Source organism: Rhineura floridana, chromosome 3 (assembly GCF_030035675.1).
Source record: "Rhineura floridana isolate rRhiFlo1 chromosome 3, rRhiFlo1.hap2, whole genome shotgun sequence".
NCBI lineage: Eukaryota > Metazoa > Chordata > Lepidosauria > Squamata > Rhineuridae > Rhineura > Rhineura floridana.
The window spans coordinates 57466781-57489640 of record NC_084482.1 but is presented as its reverse complement, the minus strand read 5'-3'; the positions used below and the strand labels follow the sequence as shown (position 1 = coordinate 57489640).

The following is a 22860-nucleotide window of genomic DNA, read 5'->3' as shown; positions in this document are numbered from 1 at the left end:
TCAAACCCTGTCCCTTTTCACTGTAAAACCAAGTGGGATCAGCTTGAGTGTGTTTTTTAAATTCAGGTTCACACAGATTTTGCAACTGGTTGGCAGATCAACCCCTTTTCCCCTCCAGGTGTGGCCAATGGAAATGCTTTGCTGTAGGTGTCTAGTGTGCTTATAGCCAAGATGTAAAATTGTTTAGTACTTCTTTGCTAAACCAAGTAGCTTTTCATTATATGCAGAAAGAACAGCCTGGTTCTATTTCTAAAAGACAAATTCATAGTCTTCAGCCTGACATTGAATTTTATATTCCCCCTATTAGAATGAGAGGTGCTAAATCAGGGATATACTTTCTTTGGGTGCTGTGGAAAACACTTAATATCAGACATTCCTGGAGTGCCTTTTTACTACAATAGGGTTTGGATCTAGAGCTCAAGGTGCTTTATCATGCCTATGAGAATTATTAGAGTGTGGTGGAAGGCAACATTTAGAACTGTTCTTTGTGCAAAGGAGCAGGGCAGAGTTTTCCCATCTTGTCCCCCATTTTTGTGCTTTCATTAGAATTGTTCAGTATTAGGGACTATGCAATCTGGATAAAACCAAGGGAGTGCAAAGAAGGGGTGTGGAATAAATTTGGTTCAGTTTGCATTTTAATGTGAACCTACCTAATTCACACTTCCTGAAACTTCCTCCTGCTGGGAGGAAGGGCAGGATATAAATCAAATAATAAATAAATAAATATGCAAACCAAAATACAGCCATCCTTCAAAATTTGCATCATTAATATAAACATTTTGGTATCTGCCCATAACTTTATTAAATATGTCACTGTCAGTCCTGCTTCTAAATCCTGTTCACCACCAACTTTCCCATGTACTTCTCAATCCAAAAAATATGCATAGATTAGGGGTAAGTGTGCATAAAAATCTTGATATTAGTGAAAATAAAAGAAAAATGCATTACTTTAGGGGAAATTGCTAACAAAAATAGGAATATTAGGGAAGCGTGCATGAAAAAATGTATTAGGAGAAATGCATACTGAAATGCTGGTGAATTTCCATAAGGACTTTTTAAAAAAGCAAACTGATGAAGAAATGTGGTGAATTGAAGACTAGAAAAAATAGAAACAGAGAAACGGAAATTGAGAGATTTGTCCATTCCTAGTCTAAACTGGATCTATCAACAACCATACACTTTGTCCATATACCAAGGAGTTCCTTGCTATAATCCAGGAATGATTAGCAGTCTATAGAGAGAAAGTCTCTACTTCCACCTAATACCAAGGCTTGATTCTACATGTGTGTACGTTACTATATGTGTATGTAACATTTTAATTTCTACCATATTTTATTTATGGCTTGTTTTTATGTTCATCTCTTAGAAAAGCAAATGATTACATAATATATAAATGTTTTAAATAAAATACAAGGAAGGGCCTTCTGTGTAGGAATTTCATAGTATGTGAAGTGGTCTTGAACATCAAAAGCTGTGTGCAATTTATTAGAATTCCAAGTCCTCTGGCATTATGCAGTTCTTACAAATTTAATTTTCCACATCTTCAATTATGTCATCTGCTTACAGTACAGGGTAGCAAAACAACGAAAGAGGGCCTTAATTTGTGGGTCTTCTAGCACTTAGATCTTTTCTCCCTGGCAAACTAATCTCTGTGGGAAATTCTTTCCCAAGGGATCCTTTGCTGACCTTTTTAAAAACTATACTGAAGCTGTCACTCCATCTACATCATACAGAGGGTTTATCCTTTTATTTTTAATTGCTGCCAAGATAGAATTTACAAAGATGTGGAAATTTTATTCTTTGCCCATTCCTGGGCACTGATTCTGTCAGGTCCAGTGTCAGAGGAAAAATCTCACATCAGGGTAATGTTTCCCAAGGAAGGGCTAAACATGATGACCTTTTAGTTATGCGGATGCTATTTCTGTCATTCACTAGTGGCAAGGACTCAAGAAATGCAGCAAGTACAAGAGAATCTTTAGTTTCTTAAAGTGTCATCATAGGAAACATGGATTTCCTGTTTGCCATGGCACTTGGGTTTGGCATCGTCATTTTGGACATGGTTTTCTTAGCTCTTATTGTCACCAAACCACACATGCATATAAGGGTGCATTCATCTACCCTGACAGCTCTTCTGCCTTCTTTTTCTTCCTTCCCTATACTTTCTCTTTCGGGAGCAAACAACGAGAGAGTAACTATTAAACCATGTCCTATTTGTAAGCTTCTCACATTCATCTGGACTCCTGATGGGAGGAAGGGCAAGATATAAACCAAATAATAAATAAATAAATAAATAAATTCATCTGACTGGCCCTGTTGGAGAAAGAATGTTGGTCTAGAAGGACCTTTGCTATTATTCCACATGATTCACATGCATTGTGACACTTATTACAATAGTCATAGAATCACAGAGCTGGAGGTTACCTCCAAGATCATCTTCTAGTCTAACCTTCTCCTACTGCAGGAAATCCATGCTACAGGATTCCTGATCAGTGGGGACGCGAGAGAGGGCCTTTTCGGTGGCTGCCCCTAGGCTTTGGAATTCTCTTCCTAAGGAGGCAAGGATGGCTTCCTCTTTATTGTCCTTCCGTCGGCAGGCAAAGACTTTTTTATTCCAACAGGCTTTTAGAATAAAAGGTGGTTAGGACAGTTCGTTGAGAGGTTGCTGCATTGTCTATTGCTTAATTGCACTATTTTAATTTGTTTTATTTATTTTAAGTAGATGTTAAATGTTTTAATCGTGCTAATGGTTTAATCTTATTTTAATGTAGAATTTTGAATCTTTTAATCATATGTATTTATGTTGTTGTAAGCCTCCCTGAGTTCCACTGGAAAAAGGGTGGGGTATAAATAAAGATAATAAATAAATAAATAAATGATCAGTGGCCATCCAGCCTTTGTTAAAACACCTCTAACGAAGAAATGAAGGCGGTCTATTCATTATCAAATAGCTAATACCATCAGAAAGTCATTCCTAATGTTTAGCCAAAAACACCTTTCTTGTAATTTGAAACAGTTACTCAGTTTGTTTTTCTGATAGTGAATATCGTTGCAGAAGTGTAATCATTTTACATTTCTTTCCTGACAATAAAAATAAAACAAAAAGTTTTATAATTGTTTTGCAAAAATCACCAATCTACACTGGCAACGTTCAGATGTCACACTAACCATAGTTTATCTTAGCATATAGAGAACATGCTGTGGTGAGCCTCAGACAAAAGTGCTTCCTCTCCCCTTCTCCCTTGCATAGAAAAAGAAGCTACCTTTTGCAGTTTGCAACAAACCAGTTTCCCATTTCACCTGAATATGGGAAGTTGTGATTTGCACAAACCATAGTCAACAAATCAGGATATCAAAACAGTTGAGCATGGTTTCATATACTGTTTTCATAACTATTTTGTATAAACCAGTAGTGCCCTTTCCCCCTGTGTCCAGGAGTTATTAATGGGGCACAAAAACATAATACCCATAGTTTTAGGGTTGTGTGTTAGATGGGCTTTGACATTGTTTTTAACTGTTTTTATTATATTAATAATTATGTTGCAGGATGATTTGAGAGTTCAGTGGGGCTAATTTAAGTAGACATAGCAGCAGCAGTAGCAGCAGTAGTAATCATCATCTCTAGATCAAATCCTGAAATCTTTCACCCCTAATCTTACTGCATTAGATGACTATCTGATCCATTCTTCAGCCTGAAGGATTTATTATTCAGCTGAACTGAAAAACAATTGCCTCTCTTTATTTTTACTGTGGTGACTCAGCATTTTGGCTAAGCAGCAGGTCCCTGATATATTAGGATGCCAAACTCCTGTATTTAGGATCACTTTCAAATTATAATAACTGCTTACAGTGAACTGCCAAATCACTTGCTTATGACAGTTAGATGGAAATGGGTGCCAATCTGTGTACTGTACATATTTTTATTCCCTCCTGCTTTGAGAAAACAAGGAATACATGCAAGACAAAAGCAAAGGTGAAACAGTCAATGCAGCTATATAGTACTTGCATGTCTAATGTGAAACAATTAAAAAGAAGACAGTGGGAGAAAACACCTGTGTTTAAGGTGGGAGTTAATGACCCATGTGACAGGAGCATCTTGTAAATATTGTGAGAAGGTTGCTCCAATCACCTCACACTAGAGCATGTTAGTTGTGTTCTGAACTATGTCTAGCATTGTTCAGTGACACATCTGATTATGAACCGGAGGAGCTCAAGTTTGTTGTTGCTTTTTACGCTAATTCTACCAGCCAGTCTTGCTATGTACTTAGATAGTAATGGCTGCCTGTCAAACCAGCACAGTACAGCAAGACTGGTGTCATGGTGTTCAGGATTCCACATAAAGCTGAGCTGAAATTTCTCAGAAGGCATTTTTCTGAGAATTTTTCTGAGTTTTCACAGACACACACACACACACACTCTTCAAGAAAAGTGAGGCCACTTTGCGGATTTTTTTCCAAATACTCTTCACCATTTTATGTAGGCCTCCCTTTCCCCTCCACAATGCCCTGCAATAATGCTAAGTCTCAGCTACTGTGGTAGAAGCAAAATGGTGCCACACCAACACAATTGATGCTGTTGGCACTTGCAGCAACAGGAGAAAAAAAGTATTAGTAATAAAGAAAGAAGCTACGCTACTGCCAGTGCTAATGGTGAGACCCAGCCCCAAGAAACTGTTGGAAAATGTCTCCTTTGCCTGGAGAAAATTCATGAAATCGTCCTATCCCATCTCCCCATCCCAGTTCTCTGTCCACAAATTGGGTGGAGAATTTTGAGAGGCTACTTGCATGCAGCTCTAGTTCCACATACCCATCACTTTCTAGATTACAAACCACTGCTTAAATTGGATGTGCATTGAATTGTGTATCCAGATTGTCTATATGAAATGCATAACTTGCAATGGGATATTCATCCAGGTACTCATACCTTATTCAACGATATGTACATCTGCTTAAGAATGATAGAGCACACATGGGCAGCATCTGTTGCACAGCTTTTGGATGCACATCAGATTTAAGGGAGGTTCCTCATTCTAGTAAACCAAAAGCTGCCTTGGGTCAAGACAGAATTCCTACAATATCTTACATTTTCTAGCTTGTACATGTCTGTTCTCTCCACCACCCCACAAGAATGCAAAATTATTTTTTTCAAAGTTTTGCAATAAGAATTAAACACCCAAGTTTATCAAATATTGCTCAATATTTCCTGTTGCACACTTGGAATTCTATACTTCCCATATATTTAAAATAATGGCACATGTGAAATACTGTATATGCTCCCAAGAACAAAATCCTTTTTCTTTGTTGCTCAGGGGGAGCACTGATGCACTGGTCCAAGATGTCTTCCTCTCAGATGGCACAGAGTCCATCCAACTCAGTTCCTTCCCAGCTCCAAATTGTTCTTCTTGTGCAGGTATCATGAAAAATAGCAGAGCCTGGCTTTTGCCCTTAGCTTTGTCACTTGGAATGGCAGCAGCAATTTAAATGTTACACTGCACAAGAGTTGTGATATGCCGGCATTCTTCTTCTTTCTGGCTTTTCAGATTCTTTTCTCATTAAAGAAAGGATGGACTGGATCCTGTTGAAAACAAGAAGGGCGGTAATTGTAGAAACCAAATCTTCCTTGAGGTATTGCAGTAACCTAGAAATTGCCTCCATGTTACAGGTTCTTGATGAAGCTCTGAAGATTTGTAATTACATCTTCACCGTCATCTTTGTCATGGAATCAGTTTTCAAACTAACTGCATTTGGATTTCGTCGGTTCTTTCAAGACAGGTAATAATCAGTAAAGTCTTGCAGGATGATGACAGTCTTTTTTAATAATTATTAAAAAAAAGCTCCAAAGTATCTCAGTCGCAGTTCTGTGTTGATATAAATATGGGGATTCAGTCAACCTAATGCTGCCTTGTTCACACAGTCAATAGTGGTTAAAGGTAACATACTAATCAGAGGGAAAAGTTATGCACAGAGACTGCTTAAGAAAGACACTTTGATGTCCAAAGCTGAAAATCTGAATAGCACTCTCTCCCATGATGGCAAAAATATAATAATCAACTACATTAGTGACACCTTTTAAGAGTGCCCCAAAATACGGTGGACAACAACTGCATCTGGAGGGGAAATTAATCTACCTACTTACATTATTTGTAAAATAGCTAGTTACCTTATAGTGAAAGAAAAAGTGGAATTTAAATGGGCAACAGTCATTGAAAGGTATGTGTGTTTATGCCCCATTGAAACAATTTCAGTCAGCTGTGGCCTGCAGAACTGTTCTCAGAGGATCCTTTAGTTGATATCTGCCCTCTAACTGCTTCTGCTTGATAGATTCAGCAGAATAAGGTGATAGAATCCAAAAGCAACATACTAGGCCCTACCGCTACAGCAGGGGTGGGGGAACCTGTGGCCCTCCAGATGTTGTTGAACTCTAGCTCCCATCAACCTCAGCCAGCATGACCAATGGTCATGGATTATAAAAGTTGTAGTCCGGCAATATCTGGAGGGACACAGGTTCCCCCACCCCACACTACAGGCTCCAAGTCAGGAATTTTAAAGCCAGTTGTAAAGTAATACTATACAAGCAGCTCAGACCTCCACCCAGCTGAGTTGCTGCAGCATACCGGGACAGAGGGGGAGGGAGGAGCGTGATGGTGGTGCAGATACAGGGAGCAAATGTGCCAGGGGAGCCAATCCAGTGTTCGTCCCATCTCATTTGCACCATGGCAACCTGGCTGACACCACCCCCTCTCCGCCCCAGTGAAGGCAGCAACTCAGCCAATGGCGGTCTGGTGGGTGGTGCAGCCCCACCATGCTGCCCACTGCTGTATACAAGATGTTGCTTGGATAAAGTCAGTCCATCCTACTTTCTGATTTCATACAACATCAACTAGATGATTTGCCCAGATGCCCTGCTTTGTGGCAGGGCTATCTAGTAACAAAGGCATGCCTTGAAGTAGCTATAGTTCCCTTGGTGATGATAGTTATTATTATTATTATTATTATTATCTTGTTCCTGTCACTCCTCCTTTTCTCTATGTGCTCAGTGAGACAGGTGAAGAAATGGGGGAGGGGGAAAGCAACATGTCGATTTGCTGGGTCTGGACATGGTTATTTAGCATTGTTTTAGCATTGTTGTAGTGAGAGGAATGGAATGTAAAGAGCACACACACAAAGCTTTGAACATATGGCAGGGATAGTCAGTGTGGTGCCTTCCAGTTCCCACCATCCCTGACTATTGGCCATGCTGGCTGGGGCTGATGGGAGTTGGAATCCAGCAACATCTGGAGGGCATGATGTTGGCTGCCCCAGGATATGGAATAATCAGTTTCAGATCTTTCTGCAATTAACATTGAACCCTTGCCTTGTCTCCTTTTTAATCGTTTTCATTCATTGTGAAACATTACATCTCAACATACCTCACATTAACAGCCTGTCTCTGTTTCTCTTTGATCCTTGTCTTTAGGATTTCTGGGGTACCTCTGTATAACTCTAAGAACTGCTTCTATCCTGCCTTGCAATAGTGATTGAGTACGGGGGGGGGGGTTTTGAAGACTCTTGTTAAATTCAGCAAGAGTTGTAATTGAAAATGTAGCTTAAAGAAAACATTTAAAGAAAATTAAATGCATATTAATTCAATTTCTGTGTTTGCCTTTTCAGTTTCAGTCTGGGTAATGCTATAATCTAATAGTAAATCTTTTGTTTTATGCGTTCCATCTCAAAAATTGCTTGAGGTGGAGTATCAGCTCATACGTTCTAGAATAATTGAAATTTTTTTAGTTCTTTTCTCCCACAAGCCCCACCACCACAAATATTTTAGCAGATTTTTCTGTTTGATTTTTGTATCACTTTCAGATGGAACCAGTTAGACCTGGCAATAGTGCTCTTGTCCATCATGGGGATCACGCTGGAAGAGATTGAGGTGAACGCCTCACTGCCTATCAACCCCACTATTATTCGCATCATGAGGGTCCTCAGGATTGCTCGAGGTCAGTCTCCCACTGCTTCCTGGGGCATTCCATCCATGTAGCTTCTGATCCCAGAGGAACTGTTTTCTGCTACACTTCAGTCATAAACTACCAAGCTAATAGACGTTGCAATGTATTTTGCCCTGCTATTACTATCAGACTAACAACCCATTCCTAGCTATCTTACTTAGTACATTTACAACTCATCTTTTTCCCCAAGGAGCTCCATTTTTGTCCTCACAACAACCCTTTGAGGTAGGTTGTGTTGAATGTGTGTGTGGAGGGAGGATAACCCAAGGTCACCACATGTGGACACTATTATTTTATTTATTTAACTTATATCCCGCCGTTCCTCTCAGAAGGAGCCCAGGGTGGCAACATATGGCTGAGTGTGGATTTGAACCTCGGTCACACCAGTCCTAGACTGACACTCTTGTGTTTACTCAGGAGTAGGAAGCATAAGAACATTAGAAACTACCTTACACCAAGTCAGACCATCATTGCTTTGACCAGTTGGTTGTGTTGCATATAGTGAAGGACTGAAATTGTTTTGGTCTCAAGTACTCTAGATGAACTTTTTCTATCAGTATTCCCAGTGAAGGGAGTTATAGATGGTGTTACCTGCTCTAAGCAGCAAAGTATTAAAGAACAACTGGAGCTGGTGGCATTAATTCTTAGGTTATAAAGTCCTTACTTCTGAAGGTCATGAGTTCACTCCTTTAGTGCATGTTAATTCTCATCCAGTCTTGTTACTCTTGAAATCGATAGGAATATACTTGCCTTCTTAATTCATTAGCTTGAAGCTGAATTCTCACGTCTGTATATCAGATAGATTTCTGACCTTTCCAAACCAGTTTACTTTACTCAATAGCAGTAGTCACTGCCAGCAAAAAAGGTCACACTTGTATTCCTGCCGTAGTATCAGCAGAACCCAATTTAATGAGTGAAGGAGATGGGGCTTCATTCTTGAAGACCCTGGGCAGGCAACAGCGCTTGCAGGATTCCACTGGCTAAATCCTGACAACAACAGTGGGCTCCGTATAATATGACCTTACATTTTCACCTCTAGTGAAGGACGGTTGCCACGTTGTTTAGGGAACCTGATACAGCTTCTGAAAGAGACATTTCCTTTTCACACGCCAATTCCATGACAGCAATACAGTGAACATTTCATTTTTTGCAGTGTTAAAATTGCTGAAGATGGCTGTAGGGATGAGAGCTCTGCTGGACACAGTCATGCAAGCACTACCTCAGGTAACCTTTGTGTCTTATCAGAATTACTGGTTCCCTAATTTTCTCATTGCCTTGAGAAGTGTGTCTTTTGCATTTCTCCCTTCTTCAAGTATTCTTTGTGGCTATAACTACCTTTATCGTGGACTGAGTAAGTGTGCCAATTCTAATCACTGGATATCTCTGGATCTGGCCAGAATTCTTGTGTTGCAATTCGTTATATCTCAGTTCAGTTTGGTTTATCCTCCGCTCAGCCTCATTCTCCATATGCTGCTCTTCATATGTTTACAGCAAATGAGAGCATAAGAAGAGCCCTGCTGGATCAGGCCAAAGGCCAATCTCACTCACACTCTGTTCTCACAGTAGCCAACCGGATGCCTACGGGAAGCCTGAAAGCAGAACCTGAGTACTTCTACCTCTCAAGCTTGTGGGCTTGATTTTTTTTAATGCTAAATATATGCCTTGACAGTTGTGCACAAACATATCAAAACAAACCAGTAACAACTTCTGCATAGGACTGTAAAATGGCTGGGGTTGTGCAAGGTCAGAAACAATCCACCGCAACCATAGAAGAAGGAAATGAATCCATGAAATGAGTTACATGTCTATGCTGAATATGTGTTGTTTCTTAAAATCAATTTAAAAGCAATTAAACAGATTGCTATAAAGCTGTTGAAGGAGATGGAGCAGGAGGGAAGATAAAACATTATGTTTGCCCAGGTATGAACAGGAGGCTTTGTAGGGGAAGTTAGTGCCAGTTTAAGGTAGACTAACTTCCCTGTGTAAAGACTCCAGAGTAGATTGTATTGTGTGACTGTCGCCAACTAGCAATATGGTGGACTGAACAAGGCATTTGCTGTCTTTCTAAGTATAACTCAAACAAATAAATCAGATGGTCTTGAGCAGGGGTAGCCAATGTGGTGCCCTCCAGATACATCAATGAATGTTTTATTTTCCTCCATTTCTTTTCTCTTTACAGGTGGGGAATCTAGGTCTTCTCTTCATGTTGTTGTTTTTCATATTTGCAGCTCTTGGGGTGGAGCTGTTTGGAGACCTTGGTAAGTTCTCTGCTCCACCTGTTGCGTAGGGTTGGATGAAGCAGAGTAATGTAGATATCTGTAAAGGAAACAAATGTCTAAATCGCCCTTATTTTTGGTTGGTCATACAGAATGTGATGATACTCATCCCTGTGAGGGCTTAGGCCGGCATGCAACTTTTCGTAACTTTGGGATGGCCTTTCTCACACTCTTCCGTGTATCCACAGGAGACAACTGGAATGGGATAATGAAGGTAAAATCCCCATAAGAATAAGTGTTGATTAGAGGACTATAAGACAGATATTCTCATGGTTTCAGGAGCACATGGTAGGACTGTGCTGAATATTTCCCTGTTTTGATTTTTGCACAGAAATTGGTTAATATGTTGCATTGGGCATGTGTGTGAATAAGTAGTCTTTAGAAAGATTGTGCCCTGCACATGATAATGGAATGTCCTAGGAAGGCTAAGTGTGGCAGAAGGGGCCTATCAGACATAGGTAAGCAGGTTCCAGAAATTCCATAGAAGTGCTGTGGAGGGCAGGGGAAACTGATAGGCAAAATTCTACAGTGGGTTTTGCCCACCCCTATAAAATCTATTTGGGCTTCAAGCTGGAACGTGAGTACCCCAAACTGCAAACTGGATAGAGTTTCCCAGAGCTCTCTCATAAGCCACAACCATTTCCACCTCCTATCCTCCCTCTATTCCTTCCTAGGACACACTGCGAGACTGCGATGAGGAATCCACTTGTTACAACACCGTCATCTCGCCTATCTACTTTGTCTCATTTGTGCTGACAGCTCAATTTGTCCTAGTGAATGTGGTGATTGCAGTACTCATGAAGCACCTAGAGGAAAGTAATAAGGAAGCAAAAGAGGAAGCAGAACTGGAATTGGAACTGGAGATGGAAATGAAGGCAATCACCCCGGGTCCGCACCCGCCCTCTGACCCTTTTCTATGGGCAGGCAGCAATGCAGGAGAAAGGTCTGAGAGCCCAGGAGGATATGCCAATCCCATGCAAATCAAGGTGGATTCTCAGCTCTCATTGGTTCACCCTATGGTGAGAATCTGAGGTGGAGGGTGAAGTGGGTAATAGCATGTACTTTTCTCAAATAGCATTTGCACAAATTCCATAAATTCTGAGTGTCTTATTACAAGAAGGGAGTTGCATTCCTTTTCCTCTGTGAAATTCCTTGTTGCATAGAGTAAAAAACACTATTCAACAAGTGCAGGCAATGAAATCAAGTGTTCATACAGGATTGCTGTTATTAGAGTCATGAGAGCATTTGTAGTGGGTTGACAGGATACGTTGGTGGGAAACAAGAGATGTGAGGCTGCAAAAACTGCACTAAACAGGCACAAGATACCTGCTCACTCTCCCAGCTAGATGTCTGGTATAGAAACATTACATTTTTTCACATGTGCCAGCCGTAACTAGGCATCTTATATTTTCATCCTTCCAGAACAAATGAAAGTTGTGTTTATTGATTTAATATCTGCAGTAGGTGTTCACATCAGTGTAGCACCAATGGCTAATGATCTGGGGACATCCATATCAATGTCCGGAGAGGGAGGGGATAAATTGGTCTCTCTTGGAAGTCACCCTTCCTCCTCAACAACAGATGATCAAGCCACTTCCCAGAGAGACTCTGAGCAGTTTACAATGAGCAAAGGATAGCCATTGCCCTTTTATTGTTGTTTTGCATTTAGTCATTTATAAATGACATTGCTATCAGGAATAGCAACTGCAGCACCCAAAGAGATGAAGATGAGGGCAGAGAACTGGCAGTTTTATCATCTGCCTTGAGAGATTTTAGAAGTTCTGGAAGTCAGCTATTTCTTATTTTAATCACAATGGGAAATGTATCTTCTATGTTTTCTTTCATTTTTAAAAAAACAAAGTTTACTCTTTCCACCAATATTTTTTTTAAAAAGACTTGGAAATAATCTTTGCTAGAGAATCATTTCAAATTATTCCTTGAAAACTTTGGGCAAGTGACTCTCTCACCTCACATGAAATGCAGACATTTTAATTGAAATAAGAGTTTTGTGGAGTCTGAGTACATGATGAAAGCGGAATACAACTCCTATAATGCAGCAATGCAAAGTCATATGATTGGCATGAGTCTTTGTTTGCATGTTCCATAATATGTATTGTGTTCATTAGGATATAACTGTGAAGATTCATGTCATCATTCATAGCTTCATAGAAAGTACTGCTTTTAAGTGATCGGCCTTCATATTGCTTGAGAAGCTTTCATGCTATGTATTAATATTCCACTGTAAGCACTTGAGACAACACTTATGAAATTGAGAGCCTGACATTTGGAACTCAGGGTAAAATTTTCAAAAGCTCTGATATCTTCTGAGTCCAGCCCCGCTACTGAACTATCTCAGGAGCTACAGAATCCTAAACTCACTTACTAGGGAATATGTCCCATTGAATTTAGTGGGTCTTACTTCTGAGGAAGCATAGGATTGGACTGTTAATCATCTCTCAAACCTCAAATTTAATAGCTATCATGGAAAGTGAAAGGAAGCTAGGATATGGTTATGAATAACTGAAACCGGAATATTTAGATTTCATCTGGGATATAGACTCGTTGAAATTAACAGGTCAGTGGACTACAGCATAAGACTCTGGCATTTAAAAGATGACTGTTGCAAGTGTTTTGTGGGTAGGACTGTAAGGTTTCAGTATTGAAACTGCTTGTGCAGATTAGTCTTCACTACCTTAATTATGAGAGGCAGTGTTTTTTGGGGTTTTTTTAAAAAAGGTGCCAGCTCAGTACTTATACCTTGATAAAAGAGCAGTGGGTGCCAGCACCCAGTGGTTGCCATGGGCAGCAGAAGTGCCAGTACTTGGTACTGGTGAGTACCATAGCAAAAAAGCACTCATGAGAAGTATTAGGATAACATCTTAAGGCAGATTTCAGACATTACATCTAGTTCTAGCAAAGCAGTAGTAAATCATCTTGAGATTCTCCTTGTTCAGATCTCTTTTTTAATCTGAAAGCAAAATCATTGTGATTTACAACCACAGAACCTGAAATGAATTGATTCACATGACAGCTTTGATGGAAGGGTCAGTCCCATCCCTGGTACCTTTTTGCCTTAAAATATTAGTGGCAAAGCTCTTTGTTAAGAATTCCTGCCATGGGCCCAGTTCCCAGTACAATATGTGACTTCAGTTGCTTTGCAGATATGAGATGGGAGAAAACAGTCTCCAATGGGATACTCTGAATTAGCCTTCACTTGCTGCTACAGAGGGAGACAATAGAGATTGCTCCACCCAGTAGCAAAAGCTTGAGGTATAGTTCAGATTTCCAGATCCTACACAACTCCAGTAATGTTTGGAAGCCAGAATCAGAGAGTTACTGCTCTCATCTGCGTTTGTAATCTGATGGTAGATTCACTGGCAGCACGTGATCTACCTGTCACCCATGATTCGAGCCTTCAAAGCTGTTACTGTGAATCAGACAGCATAGGATCCAGCCTTGGGATACATCAACCATGCTGCTCTATCAAAAACATATGAACCAGGCCTAAGTCCTCCTATTTTGCCAGTGCTGGCGGAAGCACTATGCCTATCAGCACCAGTAGGCAAAAGAGTGGTTGAAAGCCACTAATGTTATATTGCTTTTTGTGCTTTTGAAAATTTAATCTTACACCCATTCTGTGAACACTAACTCAGTGACCTGATTTTCAGAGATGCTAAGCACTTGAGTCCAAAGTCCCACTGCAAATCATCCAGCTCCTCTGAAGATCATGCTATTTCTCTACGGTTACAGTGATGCCAACATGTGGGTTGTTCAGGCTTTACGCTGGGCTCCCATCCCCACCTCCATTCTAAATTGTGCATATTGTTGTTTAGCTCTGCTGCAATTTTGTTCCTTGCTGTCATGTCAAGTATGATAGCCCTGCACAGTAGGTGTACTTTTTGTCAACAAAAATAGTTATATCAGTAGCCACTCTGGATGAATGTAATGTGTCCCACCAGTCTAATTTTGGTCTAGTGTGGAGCAATGTCTAAGAAAAGTTCTGACTGTGGTATTACTGCACTGTTCTCTCCCCCCCCATCTCTGTTTTCCCTTCCTGGCCATTTCAATGACTGCTGTTCTGTCTCAATTTTTTTTTCTGTCTCTACCTCCTCTTTTCTGTCTCTGCCTCCTCTTTTCTGTCTCTGCCTCCTCTTTTCTGTCTCTCATACATACATCATTCTCTCTCTCTCTCTCTCTGCCTCTCCCCCTCTGCTTCTGCCCCTCTCTCTTTGGCCTGGCTTTATCTTTCTGCATGCTATATGACACTCCTCCCAGGAAAGACACTTGTTTGATACCATATCACTGCTGATCCAGGAATCTCTGGAAGGAGAGTTGAAGCTGATGGACAACTTGTCAGGCTCTGTGTGCCATCATTATGCCCTTCCAACTACTGACAATTACAACTCTGAGAAACAGGTTAATATTACTAATTTCCTGCAAAGTTTCTATCTAAATTTGGATTGAAATCTTTAGAAAGAGAAGGTTTTCTTACTTGATATAAAATAGGTGTATCAAGGCAAAAAGTGTCTAAAAACTACTTTTGTGGGATGGCAAATGCATTTCTATTTGTTTAAGAGGAGATGTGTATTCACTAGGGACGGATAGATCAGCCTATTTTCATTCTGTGTCAGTTTTGCAGGTGTTCAGGCATAGGACTGGTCCCCTTGGTTGCTGTTTGAAAAAACCACCGTGAAAAATGTGAACTTAAATTGTACACACCTTCCCCTAAAGCACGCATTTTGTATACATTCTTCCCAATAAAATATGCATTTTCCTTAAAATATGCCATTTGTACACATTTTTGGAACCGAAACTGCATTAGAAAAATGTGTAGTTCAGCTGATAGCTGGGTTCCAATCTGCATATAAGTCTGGAATATTTAAATACAGACCAAATAAATTTCTTCTCCATCCCTAGTATTTACCACCCAGTCCTCTGCATGTTCAAGAAGTTCACATGAATTCAGTGGAACTTGTTCCTAAGTCAGTATGCATACAACTACAGCCATAGTTTCATGTTTAGAAAAGTATTTTGTGCACTGACATTACAGTCTAATGCACACTGACCTGGAAGGAAGCCCTGTTAAATGCAGCGGAGCTTACTTCTGAGTAAGCATGTTTAGGATTGTGCTGTAAAGCTTCTATATAAGAATGATATTATGGCTGCAATCATGTACTCATTTCCCTAGGAGTAAGCCCCATTGTATTCAATGGGAACTTACCTTTGAGCAGCTATGTAGAGAATTGTGCTATAAGATAGTGTTAGAGATGACATGTTGCTCTTGTGAACATTTCCATTCATCTACATGGAAGCCTGTGTTGAATTTTGTGGACTATTTTAGGGATGTCAAGAATGGAGAACTAGCCTGCTTCTAACCAGAGGTCAAGATAGTGTGTGGGGATTGTCAACTTTTTTTTAGTACATTCATTGTGTCAAAACAGATGGTGTAATTTAAAATCTAGGACAATTTCAGTTTTATCAGGGTACCTTATTATGATTCGCTTTATGTGAAAATAAAAGATATATTTGTTCAAATCCAGTTCCAGGTTGAGCCAAAATATTCTAATCAATAAAATCTTTAATATTAAAAGAGCATGCCTATTAATCAGGCAAATCAGTAGCTTCAGGAAATAGATTGTTTTGTGCTATAGGAAATACCTCTATAGAGTTCAGACAAACAAACTCATTGTAAACCAGCCACATCAGTGCCTTCTATAAAAGGTTCAGCTATGCTAAAACTGGTGTCTTTTTTCACCTTAACTCTTGGAACTTTTTACAAGTTGTGTTAAAACAATGACACCTGCTAATCTGAAGAAATAGGCTGTACTAACTTCAGTTACCTCCAGGCCCATTTTAAAAAAGATACTTACCAGGTCCACAAAACACATTTTGCCATGGCAGGTTCCACATGGGTCTGTATTACATTGAAAGGGTTCTTCCCCCTATGCTCCTATGTGTATCCACTAGAAGGTACATAGCTACCATCTGAGATATAGGTTGCTGGCATGCAGACAATACTATACATATGAGCTGGGCTGGCAACTGAGTTAAGAATCATTTAAATGTTACAAGAGGCCATGTGGGACCTAAAATGGCTGCTTTTGTGTGCTCAGCACCTCTCATTTAAATGGGCCCTCAGAAAGACACACACACCCCAATCATGTTATGAACGAAGAGAGTGAGAGCTTTGGATATTTCACAAATTCAATGGAAAGAATAAAGATGGCTTTCCTTTCTCTGACCGTTGAGTGGAAGGATAGATTTTAAGTTATCAAAACAGGGAAGCAACCACTATCAGCCAGAATCCTTAGAAAGTATATTCATTGAGTAGTTACAGTGTATGGAAATGTTGTTGATTCTTTCGCTTAAAAGTAAAAGCCAAAACAGTTAATCAGCTAAATGGTCTTGCATAGCCATAGTTTGCAGATATATAAACTATATATAGATTCATACTGTGGCTTTGAATTACACTGTACAGATAAAAGTAAAGTGTCAGGGCACTGTCACACTTTTCTATCTCATGGTTTTGGGGCAGTCCAGGGTGATTCACTGGACTTTCAGTCCTTGGCTGTCCTTGTGGGTTTTTTGGTCAACCCATACTGACTTTCAGCAAAGCTGGTGTTTGAGTAGTCAGTTGTATTCATGCTGATTGCCACCCAATGATGTCAATGGCACCCAATGATGTGAAATGGCATTTTTCAGTGGAGTGCAGCAGCATGAAATCTATGCAGCCAAGTGCCAAAAGCTAACATGCACATTGCGCATGACTTTCATCACCACCAGCTCAAACCATGGAGGCAGCATATTTAAAAGTTGGCAAAGGCTAGCTAAAAAACCAAGCTGCAGTATGTTGAATCACGTGTGATTAGGCCTTCAGAATTGTTCACAAGGTTTGTGTCTGTAGGAGCGAAGATCATTCTTATAAAACTGATGATCTTTTCTGGTTGTTGCTATGGGGTCCCAGTTGGGTGGAAGAGCAATATAAAAATCAAATAATAAATATACAAAGAACAAAGATGAGCCACTTTATTACTTTATAGTAGCTGGTACTGTAATTTTATCCCAGTCCTGTAGGGGATGCAAGTAGCTGCTACCAAAAGGACTTTCTCTAACACTCTATTTTATTCAGCTTGTCAATAGGGAGAAAAAGTCTAGGAATGCTGTATATATCAGGTGTAAGGAACCTTTGGCTCTCCAGATGTTGCTGAATTACAACTCCCATCAGTCCCAGCCAGCATGGCCAATGGTCAGGGATGATAGGTCCTCATATGTGCCGTAAATGGACATGAATCATGCTTGGTTCATGCATAGCAAAAGTTGCATACAGAAGCTGAGCTATTAAGGGAGCTCCAGAGGTGAACCACTGTGGCACACCCTTGTTTCAATCTTGCCTAATTTCCCCTGTTGACCCTAATATGGATGTACGTGTTGTTCAAAATAAAGCATAAATAGTGCCAGAGGACTAAATTTAATAGTCTTCCTCAACATAGCCTTCATTTAATTGTATTGCTATTTGGTTAGTTTTTGAAAGTGGTTTCCCTTTTGAAGCCTTGGCCTGAATCCTTGCCCCAAATCCTTCGCCTACTATTGGTGAAAGAGGTAAAACACTAACAACGAAGAGGCATCTCTTTCCAGAAAGCACCCACATTGTGATTGACACCCACAGTTCCATAATCCCAGCAACTAATCCTAAAGCATCAATAGTGCCAGATGACTGAAGTGGCCAGTCCGGAACAGGAGAATGCAACTGGTCATGCTGAACATATCATAAGGAGGGCAGTCACTACAACATGTCACCTATCACCTACCAATTGAAAAACTTACTTGTTCAAAGTATCTTCTCTTTCTTATCATATCATTATTCCTGCAAGGAGTTTTTAGTCAGATTAAGCAAAAATCAACATTTCAGTTTATTAATCATGGGTGTTTTAGCTTATTCACCTATTTATTAAACTTGCATATAGGTAAAAACAATGTTTCTGAAGTTTCTGAATGTTTGTTTTCAGCTGGTGTGTGTGTGTGTCACACAGCATGCTTTGTGTTTTAGAAGAAGCATTCCCTTTTGCGTGAGAGAGAAAAGGGGGGATTGCCTCTTAAAATGTACTATCTGCAGTAAGAACTTGCATTAAAAAAACCTATTTTTAAAGAAACCGCTGCTAAATTAACCTGGGTCATTTTTGGTCAATTAAAAGTTTTTTTATGAATCTAACCAGCTAGTGGATTAAACATTGCAGCCTTACTATTCCTTGAAGTTTCCTACGCAGAATAGACCCACTGAAATGAATGAACCTAAGTTAGTTGTGTCTATTAACTTCAATGGGTCTACCCTGAGTAGGACTAACATTGAATACCACCCAATATGTGTGTAGGATGAGGTAGTGATTGAAAACATGGAGGCATCTGAATGGATATACAAGTTTAATTGTATTTAATTGTATCTACATATCTGGGGCAGTAGGTTATCTGAATTATTATTATTATTATTATTATTTTACAACATGGAACAGCCACCTTCATTGTTAGTTCTCACTATACGACACAGCAAGTCTTCATATCAGGCTGGAACTCACATTTTCAAGAGTGGTTTGAGATTAGGATGACTACTTTCTTTCAAGGACAAGAGAGCAGGCACATTTTAAAATAATGAGAGTAAAATACTGGCATAGCCTGCCGCATTGTCTCTCAACAAATAGTACATACTAAAAGCTGTACTCCTTCCTCCATGTGTAAGCTATCATTGTTGTTTCTCCTGGCCAACAACATTTCTGAAAATGGAGCTCTCCCTTGCAAATGTTATGGTGTTCACCATGGGGAACTCTTTTTCTCTGTTGTGTGAAATAATTATCAGATTTGGAACAGTTACTAGGAAATAAGTCCTACTGAACTTTCAGAGACTTTCTTCTAAGTAACTACATTTAGAATTGTGCTGTATGGTCCTCTTTTCACCCCCCCCACCCCCAATCTGAAGAGACATAAAAATGTGAAAACCAGAATATTTTCTCTCTGTCTGTCTGTCTCTCTCTGTAACAACATCCATGTATAGCAGAGGTCAAGAGTTTATGACCCTCCAATGTTGTTGGACTCTAACTCCCATCAGCACCAGTCAACATGGACAGCAATCAAGGACAATAGAAGCTGAAATCCAACAACATCTGGAGGGCCACAGGTTCCCTGTCCCTGATGTATGGCAAGATATATGCATTCTAGTTGTCATATTGCAGTTGTGTGTTTTTAACATAAGAAGCATCTCTAACCTAACCAAGCAGGAATCTCCAGTCATTGCTACATCAGCTGTGGTCCTGCACCTTTTCTAATCATTACATTTTCTCTAGTTAGTGGCCTGGAATTAGTGATACTAATCTGTACTTGTTTATAGAGCCAGAGGTACCTTCTGATAGTGATAATTTAAAGTTGTTGGCATAGCATTAATTTCCCAATCTTACTTCCATTCACAACCCACACAAAATTGCTAGGATACCATGAGACTATTTTAATGTGCCAATACTATCATTATTACTAGCAAATATTATTTAGAGAGCTATTGGACACTGTGTTACAGAATTTCTTAACAATGTGTTCCAGATCAAAATGGTTAGTACAACTTAAACTCAGAAAACAACAAAATTTATGGATGTTTATCTAAACATGCAGTTTCCTGAACTCACACAAGGTTCATCCAGCCATTGCTAACTTTCGTTAGCCTGCTTGGGGATTCTCCACAAAATCAACCCATTTCTGGGTTAGATACAATTGAGCCTGGTCTCCACACTATATCCTGAAAGGTTCATTACCATTGGACATAGCTTGCTTGAGCACTTAAAGTAAAAGCGCTTTCTTTGGCATAAAAAATGAACTGCTGAAATAAAGGAGGAAATGGAGGACATGGAATAGGGACATATATCTTTATGTAATAGTGGCTATCTGTATAAGTCAGCTTTATGGCACCATAAATGTTTCCTGCAAAAAAGAAAAGAAAACCCTTATGTTCTTGTGGAGAAGCGCATTAAAATCCATATATGAGAGGCCAAGCTATGGGAAGATTACTTGGAAATTCAGCACTCAACATTAAGACCAATAAACATATTGCTTGAGGATGATAGCGGCAATGGGGCTTCTTTATTAATGGGAACACCCTGACTTCGTCTTTGCAATGGATTCTAAAATGGTCCATAAAATACAAAGCAAAACATTTGTCATTCATCTGTTAAGGGCCCATTTGAAGTCTTAAAAGATATTTATTTAGAGAGAATATTGAAATAAAGGATTAGACTGCATTTTTTTAAATGACGGTGTTAGACCCTAAACCCATTAAGAATAGTGGAAAGAGCTGGGTTGATATTCCTAAGCTTTGATATCCTAAGCTCTGCTGATGACATATGAGAAGGATGCACTCATTTACTTTGGATTAATCAGTCTTGAAGAATCTTTCACTTTATCTTATGCACAGAACCTCCTCTTTTTATATATGCACTGAGTAGCTAGAAGATATCCCCTCTTTAACCTCCCTTATTATTTGATCAAAGGGGTAACTAAAACTGCATTTAGTGATCTTGAGATATTGCTCTGGATTTAACTATCCGTGATAGGATGTAATACTTTGACACTTTTTGAATGTTAAAGTCAACTTCATTTATCTAAAATCACTGACTCTTAGATAAAAAGGGATTATCAAAACATTATTCTTGAATGTGACACACAAAGTGTTCAGGGCATGACTGCTAGTGTTGCTTCACTTGGTGACTCCAGATAAAGCTAAAAGAGCCATGAATTTCCTAAACCATTCTACCAATTCTATCTGACCTCTAAATTATAGGTTATAGAAGAAATGCTTCTGAGATTATGATCATGCCATGACAAAGAAGATCCACAATGTAACTATAGCATTTAAAACTGAGTACACTGAACACCCAACAGGAGACAGGATCCAAAGAGCTGTGCAAACTCCTTCTGCATGCCCAAAAGGGCTTTGGGCTTGTGGATCTTGAACGGCAGCATCCTCTGCACCATTGAGACTGGTGTTTGCGATGTGGCAAGGAGAATCTGCTGTTTAAAGGGGAAAAGTAATGCCTTTGGGCTTGGAATGCAGGAGAAATTTGATTGCTTGCATTTAAAGGAAAACCTACCCAATTTGCACTTTCTGAAACAATACACAAACACAGACATCCTACATTCACACTTCTCCAAATTTTGCAGTGCAGTTGTCAAGCCAAGTAATGTGAACAAAAATGCATATACTGAGGCAAAGTATGCATAAAAATGCACATAGTGGTGAAAATAACATACAAAAATACATTATATTAAGAGAAAGTGTTTGCAAAAAATTGTGCATGTAAAGCAAAATTGCACACAAGCATGCCTTTATTGGGAGAAATTCACACTAGAACGCTGATGAATTTTCATGAGGACTTTGAAATGTGGAAAAGTGAACTTATGACTGGGAAAATCAGAAACAGAGAGAAAATGAAATTGACATATTCACCCATCCCTATTTTGGGTGCAAATAAAGTCGTTTCATCTGAGCCACTGACCAAAGACAAGCAGAATATTGCCATAGCATTTGAGAGTAGAATTTCTGGAAGCATGTAACATTTAAGTGTTACATTTAGGCTAGGTTTTAAGAATTAATTCTGGATCAGTTGAAACTTTATTGCACTCAGTTACTCCCTCAAAATTGTACATTAATCAATGCATCTTTAATGTGCTGTTGGTGATGTCCATCTTGCATTATGTGTAAGCCTGTTTAGAATTTTAAAAACAACAACTCAAAAGCTTTAGCTCCATTTCCTTATGGATTCATCCACATAACATCATGACACAAATGCACTTATTGGAAAGGGAACTACATTAGTATTTAGAAGGTAATGATGATAATAATAGCTTTTTTCTCTCTCAAAGACATTTACATGTGTCCTGGTTTCTTATGTTTGATCATCTCTCCCTTGTTTAGATCCCTCTAGCTGAGATGGAGGCTCTGTCTCTGACGTCAGATATTCTCTCTGAAAATTCCTGGTCCTTAGCTCTGACGGATGACTCTTTTCCTGATGATAATAACACACTCTTACTTAATGCCCTGGAAAGCAATGTACATACACACTGGTCACTGTATATTCTGATGTTTACAGGGTTCTAAATACTGTTATCAAATGGGTAATAGCTATGGCATTTTCAGATAAGCAGTATATCTAATCAGTACATAACTTTTTATCTGAACAAATAAACATCTGTAATACCATTCTATTTTGGTTTCACCTCAATATTTTCTCTGAGGTGGATCCCAGATTTTTTTATTTTACTTATTTCACACACTAAGTAAAACAGTCGCTTTTTCCTGAAAATGTAATCTAGTCTTTCAAGCAGCATAAGAGATGGCCCATTGTTTATGGACACAAGGGAAATGCCATGGCACAAACGATTCCACTTAAGTTCTGGTTCTTTGAACTTAAAAATGATTCCACATTTCCAGATTACTGGAAGGTTTGGCAGCAAATCCCAGTTAAAACTTTTAAGCATAAGCTGTCAGACTTGAATATTTGACAATGCTGCTTCTCTTGTAGACTTTTTGGTGACCAGTTTGATTAGACATTTTAAAATGAATGACAT

At 39.3% G+C, this 22860-nt stretch overlaps 1 protein-coding gene across 1 annotated transcript in view; it reads left to right on the top strand.

Moving 5' to 3' along the window:
* Positions 1–22860, top strand: part of CACNA1G (calcium voltage-gated channel subunit alpha1 G) — a 270527-nt gene that overhangs the window by 218546 nt on the left and 29121 nt on the right. The window contains exons 26-32 of the mRNA XM_061616021.1: positions 5659–5768; positions 7842–7975; positions 9138–9208; positions 10164–10242; positions 10353–10474; positions 10935–11279; positions 14536–14676. Of these exons, the coding sequence (XP_061472005.1) occupies positions 5659–5768; positions 7842–7975; positions 9138–9208; positions 10164–10242; positions 10353–10474; positions 10935–11279; positions 14536–14676 (1002 nt within the window). The remainder of the gene's footprint in view (positions 1–5658; positions 5769–7841; positions 7976–9137; positions 9209–10163; positions 10243–10352; positions 10475–10934; positions 11280–14535; positions 14677–22860) is intronic.